This window comes from Accipiter gentilis, chromosome 3, assembly GCF_929443795.1.
Source record: "Accipiter gentilis chromosome 3, bAccGen1.1, whole genome shotgun sequence".
NCBI lineage: Eukaryota > Metazoa > Chordata > Aves > Accipitriformes > Accipitridae > Astur > Astur gentilis.
The window spans coordinates 38,269,432-38,296,991 of record NC_064882.1 but is presented as its reverse complement, the minus strand read 5'-3'; the positions used below and the strand labels follow the sequence as shown (position 1 = coordinate 38,296,991).

Genomic DNA, 27,560 nt, shown 5'->3' with positions numbered 1-27,560 from the left:
TAATGTATTCAATTTCAAGTGATCTTAAATACAAGGTGATTCACACTTTTCAAAAAGCAAACAGAAATTATCCAAACAGAAACACTTAATTTGAAAACATTGCCCACTGAAACCACCTAACATTCAATTCTATCTGCTACCCTGAAGACTACGTGCTTCGTAATCTCTTTGCTGATGGACCAAGGAAAAGGCCTATTTATATGCAGCACCTGGTGCAGATGCATTATGGATGTTGGTCCTAAGTGCTCTTTAGGAACTGGACCAGCTGCATGGGATGCTGTTGAAATTCCTTCGGGGTCTCTGCAACAAGTTTGTCTGCAATGTTGTCCATGATAGCAATATGGATTAGATTTTTTTCCCAGAGATTAAAAACCATTTCTGAAATGTTTGAAACATTTATTTCATGGAAGTCAAGAATATACTAATGAAAATCTCATTAAAAATTTTTAAGATGAAAGATGTTCTATATGTGGGTAAACAGTAATAATATTTCCACCTACTGTGTCACTCGGATCAGCATATACCAGAATATATGTTCCAACACTAAGTATCTCAATTAATCTTCCCTTTTAAGTCTATTTACTAATAAAATAGGCATTCTGTTATTTGATTAATAACAAATTTGTTTGCAAGACACATTTAAAATGTTCCTACATGGTGATAGTGTTTAGTTTCCTCTTTAAGGCTACAGAACCTCTTCTGCATTTTAATTTTGTTTTTCAGTATTATTGAAGGCTATTGAAACTGATGAGAAAAGCTCATGAAAGTCTTGAAATTATTTCCAAGCATAAGTTGCAAGCACTTAGCATTATTCAGAGTAATTCATAAAGATGAAGTAGTACTATGTTCTCATCTTAAATCGTTAATGAAAATAGTCAGGGGATGTCATTACTGATGAATGTACCTCTGTGCTTCTTTAGGTACTGCAGAAATAGGGAAAATCTATGGTTTTGCATATTAGGGCACAAATTTGCTTTCATAAGAGAATGATATTCAGAAGTTCAGACTCTTTTTGCTTTGTGTGAAGAGGTAAGACTGTCTATTCCAAAACAGTATTCAGATGGGTTAGATGCTACGTTCTAGAAAACTATATATCCTCAGCTTCCTGTGACCTTTTTAAGTGGTGAGGACTGATTTTACACAGCATGCTCAGACACATTCCAGTCATGGAATAAAGTATATAAAGTGGCCACGTGGGATTACATTCATATTTTTACAATCTAGTGGCTGAGTCTAATGCTTCATTTGGCAGAGCAGACCTTAAATTGCTTTTTAATTAAGGTGGGTTTTTTTTGTCTTTTACATTAATACTGAAGGGTAATATATCTTATGAGTGGGAATGTGTGGAAGCCACTAGAGGGAGAAAAGGTTACCAAAGCTATAGTTTTTTGTGATGGACTCTGCACATCCATATTATATACCCTCTTCCTTGGAGCTTTCATTACACACTGGGGAAAGGACATGAGTTCCTGGATGCAATTCTGATCTAGCAGAACTTCTGTGCAGCTAAACAGTGATGATCACAGCATGTAATTCAGGAAAATATGATGTACTGTATGTACAGTGCTAGTTGGAGGAGCATATAATCTTTCCTGATTTTATAGCTGCACTAATGAAACATTTGTGAATTGTACAGAACATGAGCAGATGTGAGAAAGTGCTAGTGAACATACCTGTTTAAAACTGCACTTTAAGAACTGGATCTGAGAGGTGTTTCTCGTGGGTAGGAATAGGTATGGCATTTCAGACTTCAGGTTACAAGGAAGTAAACACGTTTTCTGAGCATTGTTTTCCCTTTAGTGTTGTAGTCCCTTTAATGATGATGTTTTCAGCTCACAAATTAGGCTTGTGGTTAATTTTGTAATTGGCAAAAACACTTTAAATATTAATATTCTTTACACTGCTACAAAGCATTTTAAAGTTCAATATAAATGTGAATAGTTTAAAAAATTAAAATGCCTAATTTGATTAAATGTTACTGCATAGCATAAGGTTTTTTGTTTTGCTTTAAAATGTTGTAAGGAATCTATCCCTACATTACTGAACTCGTACTTTCACAATTGCTGTATTTTTTGTTTTTTAACCTTTGGCTTTTAAAATGATTGTTGTTAGTAAGAAGAATGAATCAGGGAAATCTTTGTTCTATTCCACCTCTTCTTACTGAGATTTAATGGAGGGTATCTCTGGCCCTATGCATCTCTCAAATTATTTCCTGTACTGAACTTCACGTTTCCCATGTTTCTTAAAAGTTTCATGTGAACAGATTTCTATTGAAGCATCTTATGAGACTTTTTGGGGAGTGTCCTTCATTTCTGTAGGCCTTAGACTAAAACAAGTAGGGGGACGCCTGATGATATTGCTGAAATTGACTGAAAAAGAGGTCGTGGAAGGTAAGGTGACTTTCAATCTCAGAACGACTAAGGAAGATTTGTGGTGGTGAGAAGTTTCTGAACTGCTGTAGGACTGATACTGGGCAGGGGTGTGTAGTCTCCTGAGGCTTATGAGACTAGCAGATGAAGAGTCTGGTTATGGTTTCAGTGGGAATGGAATAATTCCTGCTTTTTTGTTTGTTATTCCTTTTGCACTGTAGTACCTTTGCTGTTGCATTGTTATTTTCACCTTCTTCGGCATCCCACTAAGTTCCAGTCACTTACCTACTCACCCTTTTGCATGATTTTGGGTTAAGCAAAAGAAAAGCACCATAAGCAGTATGAAAACATCAGGGGATGTTAGGATTGGCAAGGGACTTGAAAAATTGCTGAACAGGGAAGCATTCCTTTCCCTCTAGACTAAATTAATATGGCCAAAAATGCGTCTACCCATTACTGTTTTAAATTAAGTTTTACTGGGAAAATACTCCTTTTTCTACTCGAAAGCTTCATAACAGTCAGTTTAGTCTTTGAGTTTTCTCTCCATGAGGACAGAATCCTAGGCATTGACCTCTCACCATTCTTTTTTTTTTTTTTTTTTTTTAATTAAAAAAAGTCTGTTTTAATATTGTGGAGGCAAGTGTAACATCTAAGATCACAAGAGGTTTTACAACCTGAGCTTAATAACTAGTATTTGGGTACTAGGTTTATTCCAAGTGAATGTGACAAATTTATTAAAACAGAATTAAAAAGCCTTTTAAAAATTTGGGTATTGATTTTTAGAAACCCTTTTCTACTTCATATTTGTTGTAAGACTTCTACCTTGACCACATTATTGTTTGTGCTCATGAAAAGTGTGGATTTGTAGATTCGTAGATCTTAGAGGAAGAAAAAAAAGGATAATTATTCTAATAGATTATTATTTCTATTTCACTAGAAACTCAGTGACTCTGAGACTCACTGGACAACAGTATTGCAAATACTTTTTTTTTTTATTTTAAACCAAAAAAACCTATCAACTGCTTTGTAACTTTCATGACTTAAGCTACTGAAAATATTGTAAAAATGTAGAAGAGACAAGACAGGTAAGCAATACTGTGGGGTTCACTAATGCATCTTTCCTTGCCAATATATTTTCTGGGTTACTACTATTGTTACTGTGTTTTGATCAGAAGTTAACTGTAACTACTTCACAGTTGTCTTTGTTTCCAAAGCAAGTATTACTGAAAAAGATATGCTGTTCAAGTTAAAAATGGAATAGGGTTTTTTTGGCGAAACTTTGTAATTTGTTTCAAATCGAAGAATTGCAGTTTTTCATGTTGGTAACTGGATGGTAAACTAACTGAAAGGCAGATATTTTAGATGCAACGACAATGTTGGCAAAGCTATGTGGTTCCCATATTTGTTTTTTGTTGTATAATTACATGTTTTTTTCCCTTTCCTCTACAATTCTGTTTGCTCACTAGCTTAAATTGTTCCACCCCAGCTGTTTATAAAGCAGAATTAATGGCAGCGGGATTGCTATTCTTACTCAGTGCAATTTAATGTTAACCTTTGGAATTATAGGCTTTGATCTGATTTGAGATGTACGTATATACCTTAAAGAGAACTCAACTGAAATCCCAAACACCAAGCTAGATCTGAGAATGTGCTAATGTGAATTAATCTGCAAAAAGGCATTTATATGAAATGGGTCCTCCGATACATTTTGCTATGAGAAAATGAAAAGCAATGAAATGTTTAGTAATTTCATGCAGCCTTTTCTATGTATTGCAGTCTTCTAAAATAATGATTCAAGAAAATGGTCAGTTCTAGCATCTTTAACAATGTATATAAAGCCAAAATAACGCTGGGCACTTTTCTCTGAAAAAGAAATTAGGTAAAATCTAGACAGGAAATGTCTGTAAAGCAATGTTGACTTTGTGAAATTTTATTTCAAATTTATGTGCTAGAGATTTAGAATTTTTCATTACATCTGAATTCATGTGTTTTCTAGATCAAGTGTAGGTTTGGACTCCAATTAACATCATGACAATTAAGGGGAGATGCAGACATCTAAATATTTCTGAGCTAGTTTTGAGTTGCAAAGTCGTGGGGGAAGGCAGCATCTTGAGAAACAAAAAGAAACAATGAAGAAAAAAGCCTGGAGAAAAATCATTAGCACAGAATGAATTGAAATGATGAAAAATGGCTTTATTTTAAGTTTTAAACATAGAAGCTTTGAGATAAGAGATTATAAAATTATTGTCTGAGCTTTCAGTTGTATGAAGATAGGCCCCAATTCCTTGCAGTTGAGAAGATTTAGAGAAGAAAAGGAGCTATAAAATACCAGTTCTTCACTGGAGAAGAAATAGATCAATATGGAACAAAGGTCTTTAATTAACAAAAATAAATATGGAATTGCTAAAGCTTACCTGAAGTGTCTAAACATTCTTCTCATACCTAACTCAAAAACATAGCACTGTACCAGCTACTAGGAAGACAATTAACTCTATCCCAGTCTGAAATCTAGTCATGGCTACCTTATACCCATTTCTTCTGCTGCTAGTGTCTCCTTTAGTGAAAGTGGTTCTTCAGTGTTTACCTTTTTGTTTATGCATAGAAATCATGTTCTCTTTTGGCTTTCATTTTGTTTGATGTAAAGCGCTTAGTCTTTTACTCTTCTGGGAAGTAAAGCTTTCATTCTCTGGATAACTTCAGTAGCTCTTTTCTGAAACTATTTTAGTTTAAATTTTTCTTTCTTGGAGCTGAGTGACCAAAATTTTATGCTGGTTTCCTGGTCAAGCTTATGTGTAATTGTAGTGTATATTTTCCTGTCTCTGTTGTTAACAGTTCATACAATACCTCTTCATATATTATTTACTTTTCTTCATAGCATATAGCATTGATGGTTAATACTTATTTTGTAATCCATCAGTTAAAACATCCATATATATCAATGAGATATCCAGGTCAATATCCTGTTTTTGACACTGGCCAGGAGCAGCAGCTTAGAAAGACCTTGGAAGAGCAGTGAAAAATATATCCTTGTAATTTTTAGCAGCGCGTGGTTTCCTCTGGTAGAGACACCATCCACATCATTATGTGTAATAACCTTTGTGAACATTTGTTCTTGAAATTGTTGCTTCTTAAACTCAGTTGTACTTTTGCATTCCTGGTATCACTTGACTTATTCTGCAGTTTAATAGGGTGGAAAGAAAACAGTGCATAATTGTATTTTACATATAGTTTCATTTCATCCCTGCTAATATTTGTAATGAGAAATACTGCATAATCTTACTCTCCATTTATTTTCTATTAGTCATTTTGTTTTAAAACTCAGCACCAATCACTTACTTTCCAAGCAGAAGTCAGCTTAGTATCCTCCCATACTAAAGTTTTTTCATAATTGTAATCTTCCTCCCTTGGTTGTACTACATTACTTTTGAGATGGGTTGACCAGAACTATAAGCAGTTTTTAAAATGTGTGGGCAGGCAATGTATTCATAAAGCTTATTTCTTGATTTCTTTTGCTTTTCTGATGATTCTTCATTTGTGGTTTTGATTGTTACTGATTATTGGGCCATACTGACTTAATGTTCCCAGCTAATGCCTACCTAATGTTCAAGATGATTTCTAACCAATCGTTTTGTGTGTACTTGTAATTTTCTCCACATTTTCCCCTAGTGTACTCAGGTCTTTCTGTTCCTCTGCAATTTTCAACTAATAGGCTTCCTACTCATACAAGATACTATTATCTAGTTAAACTGAGAAAGTGATCTTACTATTCCATCTTCATTAATAACATCAACGTGCGTGTTTTTCGTTTGAAAAGGGATTAGGACAGTACTGAAATGTAGGTGCCTAGTATCCTTAGTACAGGAGACAAACAATAAATTTCATTTATTTGGATGTCCAATGTGACAGGACATCCTCTTTTCTACGTCTTCCCAGATAACATAGAGATCTTACATGAAATTTTACGTCATTCTTGATTATATTATGGGGCTAACTGCCATTAAAAATGCCATGGTTAGAAGGCAGTGAAATGTGTCATTATCATCTGATTAGTAAAGAGGTGTACTTAAAAGTGATCAAATCCATTGACCAGGAATGGTGAATAATAACCATTTGAATCTTTTGTCATACTGGTGCCAAAAAAAAATAATAAAAAAATCATTACAGGATTTGCAGTGTAATTAAAATCTGTGAAAAAGCTGTCAGTAAAGTTTGAATGATGCTAGACCTTTTTTAATTAACCCTCCCCCACTTAATCCAGTTTTGTGAGGTGATGTCAGTCCATGATGATGGCAGCAGCACAGGGCAGCCTGGAGGGTGTAACTTCATTCTTTTTTGTTCCATAGCATATGGAGCCCTCTCTATCAGCATGCCTACCTCTACCCCAGGACTTATTGCTTCTGTTCCTGTTACGGTCCAGCGGACCGGACCCCAGCAAGCTCTTTTCCCATTTCCCTCCCAGATTCTTTTCTCTCTTTCAGGGTACGAGAAGCCCTAACCCATTATACCCCATATTTTAATCCGTCTTGGTCTCAGGCCCCATAGAGCCTCACTGTACAAGTCCTGCAAGTCTGCACTGTCGGTTTTTGGGTGGAGGAGCACGTGATGCTGGCTGATAGGATTAGGAGTAAAGGCAGGTCATGGCCTACAGTCTTGCCTGCTCTGCATTGAGTCAGGAGAATGGGCACTTAGGGATGGTAGTGGACAACAGAGGAAGATTAAGCGAAATGGTCCAGAGCAGGATTTGAGACTAACACTGATGAGAGAATAAGATTTGTATCAACTACTTTGTTCTATGAATGTCCAAGACTTTCAGTATTTTTTGAGATTTTGTGCACTGAATATATTGGCATTACTGTGGCATCCCTGTTTCCTATCCCTCTTCAGAAGGGTCTAAATTAGAAACTTTCTTTCTGAAGTCTTAAACCTGCATTTTTTGTAAAGATGAACTGCTGCTCCAGACTGACCCATCTTCTGTTTAACATCCAAGAGTAAATTTGGCATGTTTTGAATATCCACACAAGTTTCAAATGATATGATTTGTGTATCCTGTGTGAAGCTCAGGAAGTTCAAGAAGACCAAGTGCAAGGTCTTGCACATGGGTCAGGGCAGTCCCAAGCACAAATACAGGCTGGGCAATGAGTGGATTGAGAGCAGCCCTGTGGAGAAAGATTTGGGGCTGTTAGTTGACGAGAAGCTCAACATGACCCAGCAATGTGCGCTTGAAGCCCAGAAAGCCAACTGTATCCTGGGCTGCATCAAAAGCAGCGTGGCCAACAGGTCGAGGGAGGTGATTCTGCCCCTCTACTCTGCTCTGGTGAGACCTCACTTGGACTGCTGCATTCAGCTCTGGAGTCCTCAGCACAGGAAAGACATGGACCTGTTGGAGTGAGTCCAGAGGAAGTCCACAAAAATGCTCAGAGGGATGGAGCACCTCTCCTATGAGGAAAGGCTGAGAGAGTTGGGGTTGTTCAGCCTGGAGAAGAGAAGGCTCCAGGGAGACCTTATTGCAGCCTTCCAGTACTTAAAGGGGGCTTATAAGAAAGATGGAGACAGACTTTTTAGCAGGGCCTGTAGTGATAAGACAAGGGTAATGGTTTTAAACTGAAAGAGGGTAGATTTAGATTAGATGTAAGGAAGAAGTTCTTCACTATGAGGTTGGTGAGGCACTGGAAGAGGTTGCCCAGAGAAGTTGTGGATGCCCCATCCCTGGCAGTGTTCAAGGCCAGGTTGGATGGGGCTTTGAGCAACCTGGTGTAGTGGAAGGTGTCCCTGCCCATGGCAGGGGGGTTGGAACTAGATGATCTTTAAGGTCCCTACCAACCCAAACCATTCTACGTTTCTGTGATGTGGGTTCCAAACTATTATGCACTTTATGGTACAAAGTCATAGTCAAACCTAAAAACAGTGAGAGTTTTTAAAAGCTTCCATAGCTGGAAATAGGAGTAGGACAAATTAAAATTTGATGATTTTATAGTTAGTATGATTAAGCTCTGTGACATATAGAATGTAGCAAATTCTGTATTGGTTGAGCTCCTTAAATTGAGGACTTTTAAATGGTGCTGTTCATTTTTTTTTTCCTGTGATAAAATATGTGAATATAAGCAGCCTCCTTTTGTTACACGCTTTTTAGAGGCAATTAATCAGAAATCGGTACTCAGATTGACACTTGTACACACTCATAGACAGAGTTTTTGTTAAAAGAATCTAATTTATTGGACTTTTTAGTACAGGGAGGTGCTTACCTGGGGAATTGACTCTCTGGAGTAGGATGGCCAGTTGCTGTCTGGGTAGTGATGGTTGTTTCTGTTGCAAGCGTGGTTTAACTGGGTTGTATAAGACTCCCCAAACTGTGGTTCTGATGACGTTTTTTTAATCCAGCTGGCAAGCGGTCCTATGTGACCATTCTAGCGTGTGTGTGCTCCTATTGTATTATGTTAAACCGTCAGGACAGAGGATAGTATACTTGTTCCACCTCAACAGGAGGAGGAAACAATTTCTATCAAAATTACTACATACCAGTAACTATATTTTGTTTTAGAGCTCTTATAACTTTGTTCATGACATTCAATTACTTCCTTATGCTTTTTTCCTCAAACATTTTAAAAAATTATTTCACTGACATGCCTGTGAATCTTCTGACATTAGCTTTCATTGTGAAACAGTTTTGAAAGCATCCTTCTGTAAATGTAGATGATCAGGCTTGTTACTGTATTTTTAAACTTTTTAGAATAGCTCCCCTTCATATATTTTACCTTTCCCTCTTCCTGCTCTTCCACACAGCAGCCAAAATCTCTGTCCCATAAGATTCAACCCCTTTATTTTTCCCTTAAGGTCACAAAGTGTAATGAGTTTTCCATGAAAAGATTAAATTTGCTAGATGTTGTGAAGATGGCCTAAGCCTCACAGTTTTTCTTCCTCCTCTTTTCCCCTTTCTGGATTCCTGGTGCAAGCTCTGTCTATTTTGTCATTGTCAAGGATGCTTGAACACCTAGCAAAAATTGCCCACTTCCTTGCAGCTCTTGGAGTACAAGAGCCCCCAGTGTCCTCTCCTTGCTACCTCCTTCCTGCTCCTCCAGCTTTAAAACCGTTGTATCAGAGGACAGGAATCTCATTGTTTTATTACTTATATGCAGATATTTGGATAAAAGGACAATATATGTTTAACTGTAGAGAGACACAAAGACTATGTAGTACAAAATGGAAATTTCAGGTTGTAATGTATGACAATTTGTTAAAAGGTTATAATACTTGATAAGTACATGTGCTAGAATATGATAGAGCATGACACAGCTCAAGCTATAGCTGGTAATTTCTTTAAGCTAATTGAAGATGTTTTCTAAAGGTGTTTGGTTTCTTTGGGTTCTGAATAATTGATAAGGTTTTATCAACTTGCTTCTGTGCACTCAAGCTCCAGGTTAGAGTATCGTATTGACTATCATAGTTTCACATTGCATTTCTTTGGTAGTACCAACTTAAAACAGTTCCTGTCACGCTCGGGCCAGAGTTGGCAGTGAGCATCATCAGTTGTGTTGGATCTGTGTTAGAAACAGGATTATTTTATTTTGTAAACTACAGTTTATTGTTAGTGGAGATAAGGGGGCAGCCATGCTGCAACTTGGGAGCTGACATGAGTGGTCAGAGGTACCTGCCAAGTCCTTAAGCTATCACAGCTGCTGAAAATAATGTTATATGGAGCTACTGCCTAAGTTGTTTATCAGTTAGAATTACTTCTAAGAGCCCATCCTTTTTCTTTCTGTCTTTAAAGAACTAGACTTGTGCAAGTCACCTTGTATTTGATCATTTTTGTTCTTTCTGTCCCTCTATTTGCAGACTAACATGAGTCATATGCTTCTTCACTGTCTGTCTCGCTAATACATGAAGTACAACATTTTCCATTTTCTCATTTGTACTTTTCTTGTACACCTTTCTTATTATCAGACAGAAACTGTTCTCACTTGGTCATTTTCACAAACGGCTGCTATATCAATCCTCCTCTGGTGATTTTTGCTTTTAAAGCTTTTCTTGTCAAGTAGATTAGGAGGTAGCTCATCCGCAAGGCCAAATAAGCAGGTTAAAAATTAAATTAAAAAAAAAAAGTATTTGAAGGGAAAGACAGACAATAGTTTGGTCAGTGATTGATGATTATTTCAGGGGAATGCATTTGCACTTGACATTTCCTGTTAGCCTAAGGAAAAAGAGTGATCCAGTTATATATTAAAAAAAATATTTATGCAGACCCATTCATTGTCGTGCTTTTTCTCTTATAATTATACATTTAGCTCGTTTATTTCAGTCCATGCTAGTTCATAATTTTTACTTTATTATAAGAATAGAAAAAGGAATGGATTTTTTTAGAGCATCAGTGTGTTTATTCCTTTAATCCTTTGTTGTTTTTCCTCTCCATCTGCCAAATCGTAACAGTATAAAGGCTTTTAGAGATATGTTCTTTTGTACTTTCACCATGGTAGATAGTAGTAGTAGGTTGTAAGTATCTGTACTGCAAAATGCAGAGGATGTATTGCTGTAGCACATGCTTTTCACTGATCAACTTCTTTTCACAAACTTCTGTGCTTTTCTGTTTGTTTCTGGATTCCTTAAGTATCAGATAACTTTAATTTCTAATACTGTTCTGTGATAGGATCTCTTGGATATTCTTGTATCTAGATATTTTTAGAGTTTTCTTTCATAAATTCAGCAACACAGTGTTTCTGGAAGAGAATCTTTAAGATATGATAGTAAATATTTGTAGGGCTTACAGGCAATTTGTATTTCAAAAAACCCACAGCCCAATGTTCATGTAGCAAATGTCAGTGTTTTAGTTTAGAGTGAATGAAACAGCGTTTTGTTGGTCATATAGTGTACTGTTCTGAAATTTATTTAGGTTCATTTAATGTTTTTTAATATCTGTTTAATAGTGTAATAAAGGCTTTTAGAAGTATGATAATTTCTTTATGGCTAACAGACTGCAAAATGTACATTAATATAAGTCGCACAAGCAATCTCTTTTTGCTCAAATACTGTGGTTTCTTTAGCCATGCTGATTAGTACATTCTAGTTGCAATCGCTGTTCTCTCTTCAAGTCATGGATGCTTTTATTTCCAGCTCTTCAGAGTCCCATGAAAAACATTTGCCAAAATGTTGTTACTATTTGCTTAAGCAACGTGATTCTTTCTTTACTTGTGTGCATGTGTGTATGCAAGGCAATTTTTTTAATTGATCTGCAGAAGGAGGTCTGCCTTCATAGTCTGAATGTCTGGAAGAGAGTCAAGAAAAGATGAAAAGGGAGACTTCTCAGCAGCATTACCAGGAAATTAAATACTTTGTGAACTGAAGTCTTTTTTTTAGCAATGTCTCCCTTAATTTCCTAGATTATTAATTTGATTCTTCAGAGCAAGGAAGAGATTTTTGTCAGTTGAAAACGTTTTCCTAATTGCAATTGTTATCCAAATGGGTTGGGGAAATGGTTAGCTCAGTGAATTTTTATATTTTGTAATTGTTTCTTAAGCACTGTTTTATTCTCAGGGTTTGTTTTTTTTTTCCCTTGCTTTTATATTTATCATTCCATCCAGGGCTCAATAGTGAGTTTTGTATAAGAATGTCAAAAACATTAAATAAAAATTTTGATTGGATACTAATTTACTGTTCTGTTTTCTACTACCACACAATTTGCAAGTGTTTTTTGTCCACTCTCCCACTTTATCTTTGTTATGTTTCTGACAACAAATAGGTAAGCAGCATTTACTTCTAAAATGGGGCATCTGGTAATAATTAATCTTATCTAGAATCTGCTTCTCATTGGAATCTAACTAGATTTGCTTTCAGGCAGTTTGTTCCTCTCTCTTCAACTTGCAATGTTACTGTTTCAAAATTTTTTTGAGTGTATGTTCTCTAGTTGTATGTCTTAATCTCCCAGAATCATGTTTGGCAATCTCCACTATTTAAACATATATTGGACAGTTCATATTCTTTTTGGGCTGAATTGGAAAGAAAAGTGAAAATTATTCATTATTCAAAATAGATATGACTGCTATTGATAGTTTTTTTCTTTTGTTTCCTTTCACCAGTTTCCTTTTATGAAAGATGAAGTTCTCTGAGGGATGCATCTTGTTTTGAGAAATACATGAAAGACCATTAAGCAGAATCCATACTGTGTAACTATTTCATTAGTTTCAAAATACCAGTTATACTTGCACTAGTGAGGTCATTAATTTCACTAGCCTTAGAATTTGCTGAGCTCTTTGTAGTCTGATAGTCTTTTCACTAATTCACAGATTAAGAATTTAAAAATTGCAAAACTAGTGTGGTTATACTTGACTACTGGTGAAACCTAGTAGTTGTACCCATATAATCATGCTGTTTTAACAGGAACATACTCATACAGGAGGAGCCGTGTTAGTGTTTTGGTATGTTATACAGTAATAGTAACGGATACTGCCGAATTTATTCAGGGGTTAATGCGGAGTTCACTGTTTGACACAGATTACAGCATTAGGTATAAGCTTTCAGTTTAGACAAGAAAGACTGCTGTGACTGTAAGGTATCAACCAAGCACGAACCACCTCAGTGGTACCTGCCTGGATACACAGATGATTTTAAAAGTGCTCAGGAAGACGGGAACTGTCCTCATTCCGGTGGCTCCTATCTGTGAACATTGATGGAGAGCAACTTTCCTGTATTCACATTTAGTCGATCATTTTAGCAAAAGCCATCTTAGCTTGTTTATACTGTGCTTTCAAATGTTCTCTTAAAAACCTTAGAAGCTAATCTCCAGTTGCTGGATTTCCAATTTTCCTTGGCAGAACCTGCCTAATTTTTTTCTCAGCCAATAAAAAAAACCCACCTTAGTAAATTGAAAATTGTGAGGGAAGGAAATTTCTTATAAAAATGGATCACTTTTAATACTGAATGAAGAAGTTGGAGTCTCAGCCTGTTGCAGTGGTGAACCCTGCTATGTACTTTGGATTTGGATTCCTGTATGCTGTGTTATGTCTTGACATTTCTATAAGCTTGTAAACAGAGTCTGTTGTGAATGCTGGTGACAGTCAGAGCCCTGTTGGTAAAGAATAGTGTTGACTCCATGGGAATAAGCAAACAGGCAGACATCTTCTGTTGGATACCTTATCTTTTATTGCAGTAAAGGGGCTGTATAATATTCTCGATGCTTTTCTCTACTTTGTATGAGTGTTGTTAGCATGAGATTATAAGGATGTGAAATTTATGATCTTTTGGTTTATGTGATGTATATAGACTTTCAAACAAGTGATCAAAGGGATACCAAAATATTTCAGAATTGAGAGCACAGCAACTTGCCCAAGGGAAGAAACAAATATAAAATTTAATAAATATTACAAAGCTGCCAATAAACAATTATAAAAGTACTAATAAATATATTTTTAAGCTTACTGTTAAGAAGAAAGATGCTGAAATGAAATAGAAGAAAATTTATTCTGAATTAAACTCTTATTTTCTAAAGGAGAAAGCATCAGAAGACAGGGAGGAATTTTCCCCACATTGAATTTTACAGTGAAAGGCATCCAACATTTCAGGCACATAATCACAAGTTTTCATAATGTAGTGAGTTTATGTACATCTGCTTAGCACCAGTCACTGACTGTGTGCCTACTCTTAGGTTTAAGCTTACACTTTGCCATTTGGCATAAACTAGATATGTACATGCTGAGCTGTTGTAGCTTAACTGGCATCTGGTGACTTTTTAAGGAGAAAGAGTATGATTATGAGGAAAAGAGAAAGCCATTAGATTTGACTACTGCAGCACCAATCCTGGTCTTGGAACATCCAAGTGAGGTAGTTTCTTTCCTCAGAACAAAAGTTCCTGCATTTTGTACTGTGTGATTTAAAAAGTTGGACTTTACAGTAGCAAGCCTTAAAAAAAAAAAAAAAAAGTAGGAAAAGTAAGATTTTTAAAAGTGTGGAGAAAGATTCCAACAGAAGCTGGGTGAGATGATTTCTAGGATGGTAATTTCCTATAGAAAGAACAAATATTTTGTCATTGTAAATGTTTTCCAGTTAAGATGGTAAAGAGCTAGGATTGTCTTGCTTTTCATTAAACTCTGTCTACTAATACTGACAGTATGTAGTACGTGTACACTTTAGCAACCAAACTGATGACTCATGTTTATACAGTAACTTAATGCTGAATATTTATGATGTTTGACTTGAGACTGGAAAAGTCATAACTTTAATGATTTTAATACATGATTTTTCAGGGGCATGGCAAGTGATCAAGTTGTGTTGAAACTGTGGTCTTGTTACAGGTTTGCAAATCCATCTCCTTGGAATACTGTACCTACCAATGCTTAAAATTCAGATACTGTCACTATGATCAGCAATGTACTAAAATTAAAGAAGTAAAGAAGTAAAATAATAATATATATTGTCTGTTTTGTTTAGGGTGCAAAATTTGGACATCCAGTGGGATTAAATCAGGCTCCTCCCCCACGTTCTTCTGTTCGAAGATCATTTGGAAGATCTAAGCGATTTAGTATTACTCGTTCTCTGGATGACCTTGAGGTAATTAACTTTCACCTAAAACTTAGAAGTGAGTCCTGGAGAGGAACTTACAGTAGTTAATGCTGATCATTAATGAAAGAAAGTACGTAATATCTGTAGTGTAATAAAGTTAGTAATCATCATATGACATTTATGCAAGAGGAATACAGATTTCAGGTATCACCTGACTTTTGCAGTGTTTCTTTAATAGTTTACATTGATGCCAGCAGTGGCCATTCTTTCTGTGGGAAATTTAGACTTTGTTTTACCCATCACGGCTGGTCATGTAAAGCAAAACAGTACAGTTTTTGTGATCAAAATGTTCATCATATCTTAGAAATCATTGTATCATGATATCATATAAAAAATCAAATGCTTATTATATTCTCGTTTTTCATTCAGCTGATGATCAATGCATTGAGAAAATTTGGGGCAGTTAAATTTGTTGCTGGACCAGTCTCTTTACATAACTTACTAAGGAATGTAGCTTACCGAGTATGGAAAAGTTTTCAAAAATACTTAAATAGGTTTTTCCTCCTTGTATGTCAGCAGTTGAGAAAAGGGAATCCCAATCAACTTGGTGTTGGTCATTGGTTATGGTGATTTATAATAATGCTATTTCACATCTGGTATAACATCAGCTGATGCCTGGGCCTCAGTTGCCAAACTTTATTGATTTTGGTGAAAACAAGGAATGAAAAGCCATGTGAATTTAAAAAGCTACTCCTCCTGCTCTGCTGAGAGCCTCCCTCAACCAGCTGTAGGAATATGGCTTCATTATACCTTCTTTTCTAGTGTGCTTCTTTGGGAAAATCTGACCCATAGTGATGTGAAGGTGTATAGAGAGATTTTTCCTTTACCCCTTTATCATGCTTATCTGGAAGAAGGTTTGTGGTTGGGGAGAAACAAAAATCTGTGCAGAGCTCTTGGCATAGGAACCATGTAATACATACTGTATCGCTCTTCAGCATGGGAGGGAATGTGGCACACTGATTCCTCTAAATGGGAAGGAGGTGTTTAAAAAGCGTTTGAGATGGGAGGAGGAAAGAAGGAGATATTCTGAGTTTCCTGCTGTGGGAAAATGTAGGAAGAACAGCATTTCACTGACTCTGAACTAAAGGAGAGGGGAGCTCAGTGCCCTTGATTTTTAGGGAACAAAATATATGGAAGTAGCTTCTGGCGTGCTTAGGGAATGCAGGTAGGAACTGTAATTACTTATTTCTTAGAGGTTTTAAAGGACATTTTTCATTGTGGTCTACTTCTATCTTGTCTGAAGCTTTTAAGTATCTTGCTTATTTTTTCTAGCCATGGAAAATACTTTTTCATTTCTTTGCACTCAGAACTTTAATAAAGTAAGTGCATAACTTTAACAAACAGAGCAAGATCCTCTGGATAAAGCTGTTTTGGAACCGTCTAGCTACATCTTTCTTCATCAGAAAATGGTGATTCTTCTAAATTAAAAAAGCTTGCTACTAGATATATTATCAGTTTTGACAGAGTTTCTGGTCACAGTAAGAGAGAATCCTCTCAGAAGATCTAAGAGCCTGGTGCTAGTAATTCGTGTGCAATAGGAAGAACATGGTTCACACCATGTTCTTCCAGGCTGAAATTTCATATAGATTTATGTGTACATCTCATATTTTGAGAGTGTTTTAAACACCAAGGATATAATTTAATTTCTGTTGTTGGAGCTGTTTTACATTGCATAAATATTCATTAAAATAGGGACTTGGTACTCTCCATTAATTTTAGAAAGATGTCGTAGTTACTGACCTAAAAAGTTCATTTTTCTTTCATTATGTCTTACTTGGTATTCGTTAGTGTATATAAATTGAGTAGCACTAACAGGAGGAATTGATGCTCTCTGTGTTACCCAGTGTCCTAATTGTTACAGCTGATACCTTGGATGGGGAAACTTACATTCTAGGTCATGATATGAATTAAACAAAGAAACAATCTGTATTAAAATCTGTATTTGGATGAACGCCCTTACTATATATAGCTATTTGGGTGTGGACTGCTCTCTGTCAATTGCTTCTTTTCAAATTGAAATCTCTTTTTTTTTCCCTCTGCATGCCATAAGAGAACGATATCCTAGGCGAAATATCAACCCAGAGAGGAATTTCAAAAACTTATTAAGTCAAAGCAAAATAGTGTTGAGGTGTTTTGATTTTGGTTCTAACTTTAACATTGCTACTGCAGCACTTTTCCCAAGTACGGTTACACTAAGCGTAGTAGAACACAATGTTGTTAGTACATGTTTAGATTATTTCAGGTCACCGATTAGAGTTGCTGGAAGAGGAAATAACAATACCAGGAAATTCTTAGAGACTCCACCTTTGGAATAATGATCATGAACATATTATATAGGCTACTCAGTTGCTTTTGTGTTCTCTCCAGTTACCTTAGCAGAATGGATAAGGTACTAACCCAAACATGAAGTTTGAAAATTAATATGGTTCTCTGAGCTTGTGGGTTTGATTCCTGCTGGCATCCAACTTAATCTTCTAAATTGAGCGGTATAAGTAGTTTCCATGCAGTTTCTTTTATGGGCATATGCTAAACACTGTTCATTTGCTTATGTGTCTGAAGAAGGTTGTATTTGGATTTTTTGTGAAAGTATGAACTTGCTCCTCTTGTCTTTGGAGCTGTAGTGTGTGAAATATCAGCTGTCAGTTTTGCTGTCTTCTGCCATAAGGTGGCGTGATTTCTTTGCAGTTTGTTTTTTTTTTTTTAACCCTACCCAAGAATAAAACATATTTTTATATATATTATTTTAATAGATAAAAACAGTGATTGCAAGAGAATATTCCATTTTTTCTTTTAAATTATTAGATTATGGCTGGCGATACATGCACAGGCAATATTCTTATAAGGTTAGAATTAGCCATAATGATATGGTTGCCCCTCCTTAAACATTTCCTCTTACCTGCAGAAACTGTATTATACATAGAAGAAAACAGACGAGTTTGTAGGATTAACCTCTAGGTGCTTTTTTTACTAATAGAACCTGTATACAAGATTATTTTAAATCTGCAGGGATCAAAATAGGATGAGAGTGCAAAATTAACAGATGCAGTTATGCTATGACTATGGTGCAGAAAATGTCTCACAGACCACACAATTTTATTTCTGAACTGTGGAAATTGTGCTTGTTCACACCAGGGCTGAATATGTTTATCTTGTAAGTTAGAACTGAATTAAGAAAATTAGCATGTCTACTATATGCCTTAATTATGTTGTTTTTAATGTATTCAGAACTTTTTCTTTATTAAATTACAAGAAATCTGTTTTTATTAAGAACAGATTCCTATTTTGTATGTAGTAATAAATTTTCCTGTGTGAATCATCTGTCATTATAAAATAGTGTCCATTAACCACATTAAAATTCTGTGATTTCCACCAATTTTATTTTAGAGCATGTTTGCTGGTTCATATTTGCAAGGTGTAGCTTAGGCTAAATGGAACTTGCTATGATTTAGGATTATTTAATATTTGGACTAATGAGAGAGCATGATCCTATCTTTCTTCCTACTTTTCTTCCCTGTAGGTAAGTGCCACTACTTTCATCCTCTTGCATGATTCTGTCCTGGCAAAGGCATTGTTTATAGATTTATAAACACATTAAAGGTGTCTCTGTGACACTGCAGAGACTAGAACACTGCCTTTGTAAAAATTTACGTTAAACGGAGTAACCTTTTTACTCATCAACAGTTTTGGAATCAGATTCCATAACATTTTCAACTGTAGCTCATTCCATTCATATTTTAATTTTTCTTGAGGTCTGTAAAAATGGGGAACCCTTGCAGTATTCCCTTGAAGGCAACAAATTTAGGTTCCTCCTCGCCAAGGAGAACATTCAAAGCTGTTGTGTTTCCTGAAAATCATTGTGGCACTTGCACTTTTGGTATTTCTCTGTGGTTAAAAATAGGGCAGAATAGTATACTGAGAGACATAATATCTTAGGCAAATAAGTGTCAAACTCTTTGAGTTTGCTAAATAATATTTAAATGTAGAGATCTTTTTAAAATTAAAGACTATTTAATTCTTTTATCTAAATATCAGGACAAAAAAAGATGGCTGTTGCTGCTTTTCTTCTTGTTCTCATCCTGTTTTGGAAACCTAAAAGAACATTTGTTGGATCAAATTTCTAGAGTTTAGTAATGTTTTCAAAGTTGGAATGTATCATATATTCCTTTTAAAAATCAGTGTGAGGAATTTTGTTAGAATGTTCTATCTTAATTATAACCATTAATAATGTAGTATTATTAGCTGTTATTATAGATAATAATGCTTGATTTTTTTTTTCTGTTTTGTTAATTCCACTGAAGCAACTTTTTTTGCATTTCATCTGCTAATTGAAAGCATACAACGTATCTCTTGGTATAAGGTTTTTATACTAATGAATGACATGTCTCTGCTGGATATTAGCTTTGGCATCTGTGGGTGGCAAAAACCCCTAAGTGCTCATTTGACTTAATAATGAGTTTTTAAGTGGGTACCTGTCTTTGTTTGACTGATTTAAATAATCAGACAAAGCTTACACAGGGAGATAATAGCTTATATTAGACCAACTAGTATACTAGGAAAATCAGACAAGAAGAGCTAAACATGCCCCAAACTTTTCCCATTCTGTCAGTTGATCTAATAAAAAGTATTAACTCTCCCTGCAGAGCTTGCTCTACTGATGTTCTTAGATCATTGGTACGGCCACAGTGCCACTGCTATGGCTAGTAATAATTATGTGTTTTAAATCAAGAGGCCGCTTCATTCTCAGCTTATAATTGTGACTTTAAAATTTGAAAAGAATGTATATTTTTGTCTTAGGTTTCACCAATTTTTTTAAGCTATGATAACTTGCCGTGGGCTGCCAGTACACACAGGTTCTACCATGTACTACCTTTAAGTATTGCATCTTTTGCATGTATTTTTTCCTAATTTTTATCTAAGATGTAACTGACCAATTGATAGTTTTGCTGTCTGCTTTCACGGAGATGGAGAAAAGGCCAGCTGTGAAATAAAACCGCATGCAAGAATAAAATCTTATTTTTTGTATGTGAAAGGTAGTTCTGTATTTTTATCGTGCTAATAATAGAGTTCTTAAAGGGCTACTCCTGTGTCCTGTATGGATATTCTGAAGTCCAAATGCTAACACAGTCCAGCCCACTAACACTGCTGTTTTGGAGCCCTCATGGATCTGTGACCACAGCCTAGGTTCTTCGTTTCTCTTTGAGTCTGCCTGCTGCGGCTCAGTGGAGTAGCAGTGATCCTGTTTCTCAGAGTGTGCGTCCGGGGTCAGCTTTAAAAACAGTGCAAAGAGTAAGATGTGTGCTTAGTGGTTTTATAGTCACTTGCTGTAACAGCTCAAACCCTCTTGCTGAACTAAAATATATACATTTAAATAGTCTAATAGTCATGACATTAAACATTGATTTCTTTACTCTGAGTTACTGTAGTGCATGAGGTCATGAAGCTGATCAGTAAGGCTTTGGAAGCATCCAGTGGTTTCTGCCAGGCATTTTTCTGCTCTGTTCAGGTCTTTGACTGTTACCGTCCTGGCTGGAGTTGTTTCCCCACTGTGCTGCATAGTGGCTGCAGACCTGTGCTGGTAAATGAAACGGGGCCAGGACACGGGGTCAGGCAGGGGATTGCAACGTTTGTACTGTCACATTGTTAGAGTTGTCATTTATGTGGCTTTGTCCTGGGCCACCTACTGTGTTTTCTCAAACGACTTTGGACATGGTTTAGAAGTTAGCCCCGATAGCTAGCATCGCTGTGCCCAGCAGGCAGCTTGGGTGCAAGAAACTTGATTGATAGAAGGTTGGGAGAGCTTGGTGGTATGATAGTGGCCAGAAAGCACCAGCTGTCTCTGGAATGACGCAATACCTTATGGCGCTATTTGACTGGTACAGATATAGCCAGTATGACTGTACGTTACCATCATCTCATTCTGGACGATGCCTATGTTATCCCTTAGGCATGTTTTGTTCTGTCACCATTCTTAGTATGTCTTTAAAGACTTCCAAGAGCATAATTTTTTCACATTTGGCTCTCTAGACTGCTCTATTAGGAATCTCAAACTCTTTTCAGAGTACCCTAGAGGATCTTCTTCAGGCTTTTACTTTGGCATGTGTGATCTTATCAGGTACTTTAGTTATATCCATTGTTACTCCCTAAAGAAGGAGAACATCATGCTAGCAGTATATATTTATTTATTTTTTTTCCCACAGATAGTGCACTAGCATTAATGCTAAGCCTTTGCTGGTAGTTTATACTGTTCCATAATTTTTAAAAGATTACCAGTGTATGCTCTTAAGTTTTCCTTACTTTTATAGACTTTATCATGGAAAGTTCTTATGCTCTTCACACTGTTTAGTGAAGTATGTGACAAAGGTGGGTTGGTCAACAGAGGAGTACAGTTGTCTGTAACCTCTTTATCGTGAATTGGAGATACTTATTTCTAGATACAATCTGGAATGTTAAACTGTGTGATTTTTTTTTTTCCTCCAGACATTGATAATAATGGGATTTGTTTTCTGTTATTGCAATTGGTAAAATGACCATACTTCACTAATTTTACTGGTTACTGTTTTCTCCTGCTTTTGGGTTATTTTCTTTATTTCAGATTCTGGAGAAATTTGCCCTGTAAATTTGCAGGTAAAAAGAGGAGTAGTCAGAGAATGTGCTGAGAGCTGGATCTCATCTCTCCTTTCTTTGTGAGGTACATATGGCAGTGCTCATCCCCTACGTTGGTGCCTGAGAAGAAACCAACAGTGCTGCCTAGGAGGGATTCCATAGGGGATTCAGTCCCCATATGTGCAAAGATAGTTGGCACTGTGTGGAGAAACTTCTCCCTGAGGAAGCAATCAGTACGCTGTCTGACCCTGCCAGTCAAGCGCTGTCCAAGCCTTATTGCCTCTGGGCTTGGCTCTCCAACACAAGCCAATTTCTGTCACAGAACCAGAGGCACAGTGTATGCTTTCAGGGGCTAGATACGAACTTGTATTCTGCATAAATCCTCCGGCAGCAGGCCTTAATTCTTGTTGGTAGCCAGTACTGCCATTCTTAGGATGTGTGATTAAATGGATGCAGGTGAGTGCTTAAGCTGTCAGCACCTCTGATGCAGTCGCGTTTGTGGAACTACAGCCAGGGTGAACAAGTTAAAGTAACCACCTGAAGTTACAGAGAGGTCATATCCCTTATTTCAGCAATATGAGGTATCAGACCTTGGTTTTGGTTCTGTTCTTTTGGTTCTGGTTTCCTTCAGTAGCAACGAAACAGTCAGCGCTCGCAGAACTGGGACTCTTGGTAGGTAGGCAACCTCTCAGGAGTGTCTTTTGCCATAACCTTTGGTACCTAGCGCTTTTTTAATATTGGGCTGAAACGGTTCGCTCTTCTGGGTCTAATTCATGAGGCACATGACATTAAAGCAGAATAACAGCTTACTGCGCTGGGGTCTGCTGTTGAAACCCAGAATTATTTGCTGCTTAAGGCTGCTCCTTGCTTCAAGTCTCTTGTGTTACTGTTGTTGATTCAAGAGCATCTTTTAAGGCTCCTCCCAATAAGGTGAGCAGTGGGGTGAAGGTACTCAAGGTAATAAGGACAGGAGCAGTCTCTGAAGATGAGAGCAGGCTGCTTTTATAAGACTGGATGACTGGACAACAAAATGGCAGATGAAAATGTATGCAGATAAATGTAAAGCAATGCAAATGAGGCAAAATAGCCCTAGCTTCATATATCAAATGATATATATGTCTTTGAGCTGACTGTTTCTTCTGAGAAGTGAGGTCTTTGAGTTATAAGGGAGAGTTGCATGAAAACATCAGCTCAGTACAGTAGCAATGAAACAAAATCCTGCATTATGAATTATTAGGGAAGGAATAGGAAAAAAACCCCCACATAATGATTCCATTGTATACATCTGTGATTTTCCCACACCTGGTCTCTTTATTTAAAAAATGTTATGATATATTAGAAGTATAAAAAGTTCAGAGAGGTGTAAGAAAGGGTACAAAATCATGGGTGACATAGAAAAAGTAGTTGGGATTGACTGCTCACTGTCTCCTTCGGGACAAGAAGTTGGCACCATTAATTAAACGTAGCTGGAGCCAGGAGCAAAACAAACATAAGAACACGATTGTTCATGCAGGAGGTGAGTCTGTGGGACGCCTCACCACTGAGTGCTGTGGATGCAAGAAATCTGCATGTCCTGGGGGAAAGTGGACAAGTATTTGGAAAAGAGAGCCACTGGGGATTATTAAGGAGACAAGCCACACCAGGTTCAGGAAATCTCCTGGACTAAAAATACCTGGAGTCTGGGAGAATGTAATCAGGGAAATGTCCTATATGTTGCCCTGTGCTACTTGTCGGTAGACATTAACGCGTGGCCACTGCTAGAAACATAATACTGGGTTTGGTAAACCCATGTTCTGAACTGATTGTGTTCTTCGACTCAAGGATGGGCATTGCTTTTCCTTAACTGTGGGATTATGGATTGTGCTATTGGCGGAGGAAGCTGTGTTAGCTTTCACGTGGTGTAAACGTGTTTGTAAAGTAAAGGGCTCGCTGACCATAGTATCTCCTAGCGCAGTGTAACTGCCGTGGGCTCTGGGAGCGTTTGCTGTTTGTGCTCCAGCTGTCTGAGGGAGAGGGCACCTGCAGCTTTCCTGGTTAGAGCTTCTGCTGAAAAACAGGTTGCCCGTGCAGTCCCCGAGTGGGAACGAGGAACTGGGTGGCTGGTTTAATGCCTCTCTGTCCCTGCCCTCCCTCGGCTGCTTGTCTTGTTTCCTGGTATGTCTTTTTGTCGTGTCACGTGCCGACGGGGGAAAGGAGGGATTTTTGCTCTGTGAGACCTGGTTACTGTTAGGGAATGAATTAAGGCATTATTGAATGAACTGAATTGGTATTTCTAAAGTATAATCACAGAATACGTATGGCACAAATGATAGCCCTGTAGCTATCCATGAATTGCTTCTGACCCAGTCTCCATGCTTAAACTGCTGGGATTTTGGCTAGGAGTTGGTACCATTTAATTTTCACTGTCCTCATGGATTTCTGAGTCCAGTGAAAAAAAAGAGGAGTCACCTGTGGAGCTTCTTAGTTGAGCTACTGCTTTTTATTTAATATTAAATCATCACAGCATTTCATCCGTTTTTCCGATACTTAAAAATATACAGTAAAAACCCCATCTACTTCTGAGGAACTGCAGGCGGATGGTATTTAAGCATTATTTGTGGGGCAGAAAGTGTGTGCATTTCTTTCTGAAAATACATAGATATTGCTGGTCTGTCTGGAGAGTAGGTGTGGTATTGAAAATTACGAGAATCATGTTTCACTTGGAACGCGATCCTTGTAAATGCCAATGCCCTGCTTACTCAAAAGAACACGGAGCGTTTTGGTAGGATGAGATAGATTGCATAATGTGCATACATGTGATTGTAATCATACTGAGACACGTACCTACATGCCAGAAACTGAAAGAAATTTGCTGTGAGTCTTACAAGTTTTAACAATTTTTTTTTCTTTAAAGTATTTTTAGATTATATTTTAAGTATTTTTAATAGGCATTGATGGCCTAGTTCATTCAGATAATATAGTCATCAAAGGGGAATGTATTAAAAAAGAGAATACGTTGGAGGAGAAAACAGTGTTGACTCAATGCTTAAACAAGTTTGGACAAATGTTTAAGACAGAGTCCTGTAGGCCCTTACTGAATGCATTTTACATTAGCAGATTCCTCAGCAGCATGCTGTTGTCTTTACAGAAGCTTTATTGTTACACAGGACCTGCCTAAACACCATTTTAAGAGCTGCCTGTTCCTTTTGATGAGAAGATACAGAACCAGTATTGAGGGCGGAGATTGTGCTGGGGAGGGAGGAGAATGGGAGAGGTGTTGATAGGGCAACAGAGAGAGAAGCCTCATTTTTTTACTGGACTCTGGAAGAAGTAAATATGTGTTCAGAAAGAGCGTAATAATAAAGTTGAAGGGACTGTTTCTTAACAATGAGCTATTAAACTTTATACATGGAGAAAACTTTTACTGATAGTCAAGTGTCTGTAAGTATAAAGTTTTGTTTGTCTAAAGCGAACAGAGAACAGGAATATGGTTTAATGACTAGTCTTCCGAGCTAAGAAATCTTGCAGTGAAATATGATAAATAATGCTTCTAAGGATTCAATGAGGTTTTAAAGAGACAAAGTTTGTAAGTATAAGTATTTAAGTTGGCTTTCTATATAAGCTCTGTTATGAAATTAAGTATATACCATTTTTATAGACATGTTTTAAACCTCCTTAGCATTGTGTTGTTTTTAAAATGTGGAGGGAGTATAGCAGATATACAGAGACTTCTCTAAGTTTTTTATAAATGTGTCACTTAATTTTCACTATACTTGCACATGTGTTTCCGTAAAGCAAGAATGTCATGTTATAGTTATAAGTTACCTTCTAATTGTTACAGTGTTTTTTTAAGGTGCGCTGCTAAAGTGATCTTTTTTTCTTCCAGCTGGATTTTTATCCAATAAAACAGAATCCAGATGTATGAGTTATTAAAATAAGTGAAAATAAATTAAGAGTATTTATAGAATAAAAAATTTCTGAGGGGTAGAGACTTCAGACCAGTTTAGTTTCTTGTTGCTCAGAAAACACATATTTTGTAAGTAGAGGTCCTAGTTGTGTTATCAAATTTTGACATTATAGTCTTATTCTTTATGTCTGTATATCTCAGAGTAGGATTGTCTTTAATGCTAAAACTATAGCAGCAAAACGATCAGTTTTTAAAATGAAAAGGGAAGGAAACAATTGCAAGGCTTAGGAAGATACATATGCATTGTTTACTTAAAAATTAGTAGTTTTCATGCTCAGTTTTACATCGATTTCCTCGAAATCTATTGATTCTTAGAGGCTTCATCTGCAGTAGTAGGAAATTTATAAGCGGCTTAATGTGTTTCAGTGTTCTGTCACTTAATCTTATCCTCCTTAATATGTGATTTAATTTTAATTTACTGTTGGGCTGCAAGTCACCTTCCATCTGGGTGTGCAAGTTACGCTGTTTCTGCATGTTTTTATTAGTGGAGAGAATTCAGTTGTCTTAAAATGTTGATCAACAGAAGGAAAAAAATAGTAATTATTTAAAAAACATTTTTGAAAAAGTGTATTATTATCAGTTTGCAGTCAGGCTCTACAGAAGTATTTTTCACAGTTTTCAATACGGCTTTCAAAACCAAACATTTGTTTTTAGAGTAGATTTCTGGATGGCAAATCTGAACTTAACACTTGAAAACGTGTATGTCAGTCTCCGAAGTGTAGGCAGACAGCAGGGGGCACTCGGAACAGCAGTTTGCATCCAGTCCCTTTCCTTCACTGCATTTATTGTATGGGAAGTCAGTATTTGACAAGGCAGCTGGCATTTCAGTTATTTAAACACGAACAAATTCCAAATAGTTTGGCTTGAAAATATTTTTCGTTAATGTCGCCTTAGAATAGGAAGGATTTTCATCGTTAAAATTGATAGAGGGAAACCACAATGTTATAAATAAGAGAATCTTCCCTCTTCTAATCAGTAGCACATATGGGGTCTGTTTATTGTTGAGTAGCTGACAAATCATTGACAAAAATATATCTGGACTGATTATAGAAAATTTGAGAATTAAGAAAAAAAATTATAGCAAAGTTTTCTTAATTTGTGTGTAGGCTTTTATTTCAGTACTTAGGGTCAGTGAGCTAAATCATATTCTTAACAGATATTTTTTCTCTGGCTTTCATGCAAGTAGTTGTTACTTTCTTTAAGATGAGATAAAAAAAAGAAATACTTGATAGTGATGAGACTTAATATTTTTGATGCTGCATTCTGCCAATGTCAACTTTACTTTGGGAATATGTGTGACTAGGAGCTGGTCCATGGATTGCCTCTTTCTAGTTGCCTGGCATTTCTTGTGTGTGTTTTCTTCTTTTAGGAGTCAGGGATATATTAAATCCTATTCATCTTTTGACAAGTTAAAACTTATCCAGGCTTCCTGTCATTCTGTCTTTCTCTTCAGCTTTTTCTGCTCTGAAAACAAACGTACAAAAGAAAATAGGAGCAGGAAGTGGAGGGAGGGGAGAAGAGAAAAACAGATCAACCATATCTGGGGTCTCTACCCCTTCCCACAGTTTAGCTTCTAAGCAGATGGATGTGGGTTTACAAATGTTGTCTTTGGTATATCTGAATAAGGTTTTCAAAGCTGTTGTGTCATATTTTAACACTTTCCATTAATAGTTTTGCAAAGCAACATTCCTTCTGCTTTTGACCTTTGAACTTTGAGTTGCCTGCCTGGTTTACAAATATGGTACACAAAGTCACAAGATTTTGAATGTGGCAGCTGGTGAAATAACCTGTGAAAACGTAGAGGGATATGAATTTTTTAAAAGGCTTTCAGAGTCACATGACATTTCATAGCCATTATCGTTAACTGGTTCTGTCGAATTGGTAAAGCTTATTTGCGATGCTAGTAGAGTCACTGTATGGAAAAAATGTGGATGTGCAATGCTTAGTTCAATGAAATAAAGTCAACAACTCTAAAGTTCTTTTTAAACTAAGGGATTATTAGGTTTATAACACCAAGTATGACTGCCCAGAATGTATAAAACATTGCCCAACTTGGTGCCTAGAATGTGTAAAACATTGCCCACACACAGTGTTCCTAA

General features: G+C 36.6%; 1 protein-coding gene across 3 annotated transcripts in view; it reads left to right on the top strand.

Moving 5' to 3' along the window:
• RGS12 (regulator of G protein signaling 12) overlaps positions 1–27,560 on the top strand; it is an 89,951-nt gene that overhangs the window by 9,789 nt on the left and 52,602 nt on the right. For all 3 annotated transcript variants that reach the window (XM_049797909.1, XM_049797910.1, XM_049797911.1), the window contains exon 3: positions 14,781–14,900. In XM_049797909.1, the coding sequence (XP_049653866.1) occupies positions 14,781–14,900 (120 nt within the window). The remainder of the gene's footprint in view (positions 1–14,780; positions 14,901–27,560) is intronic.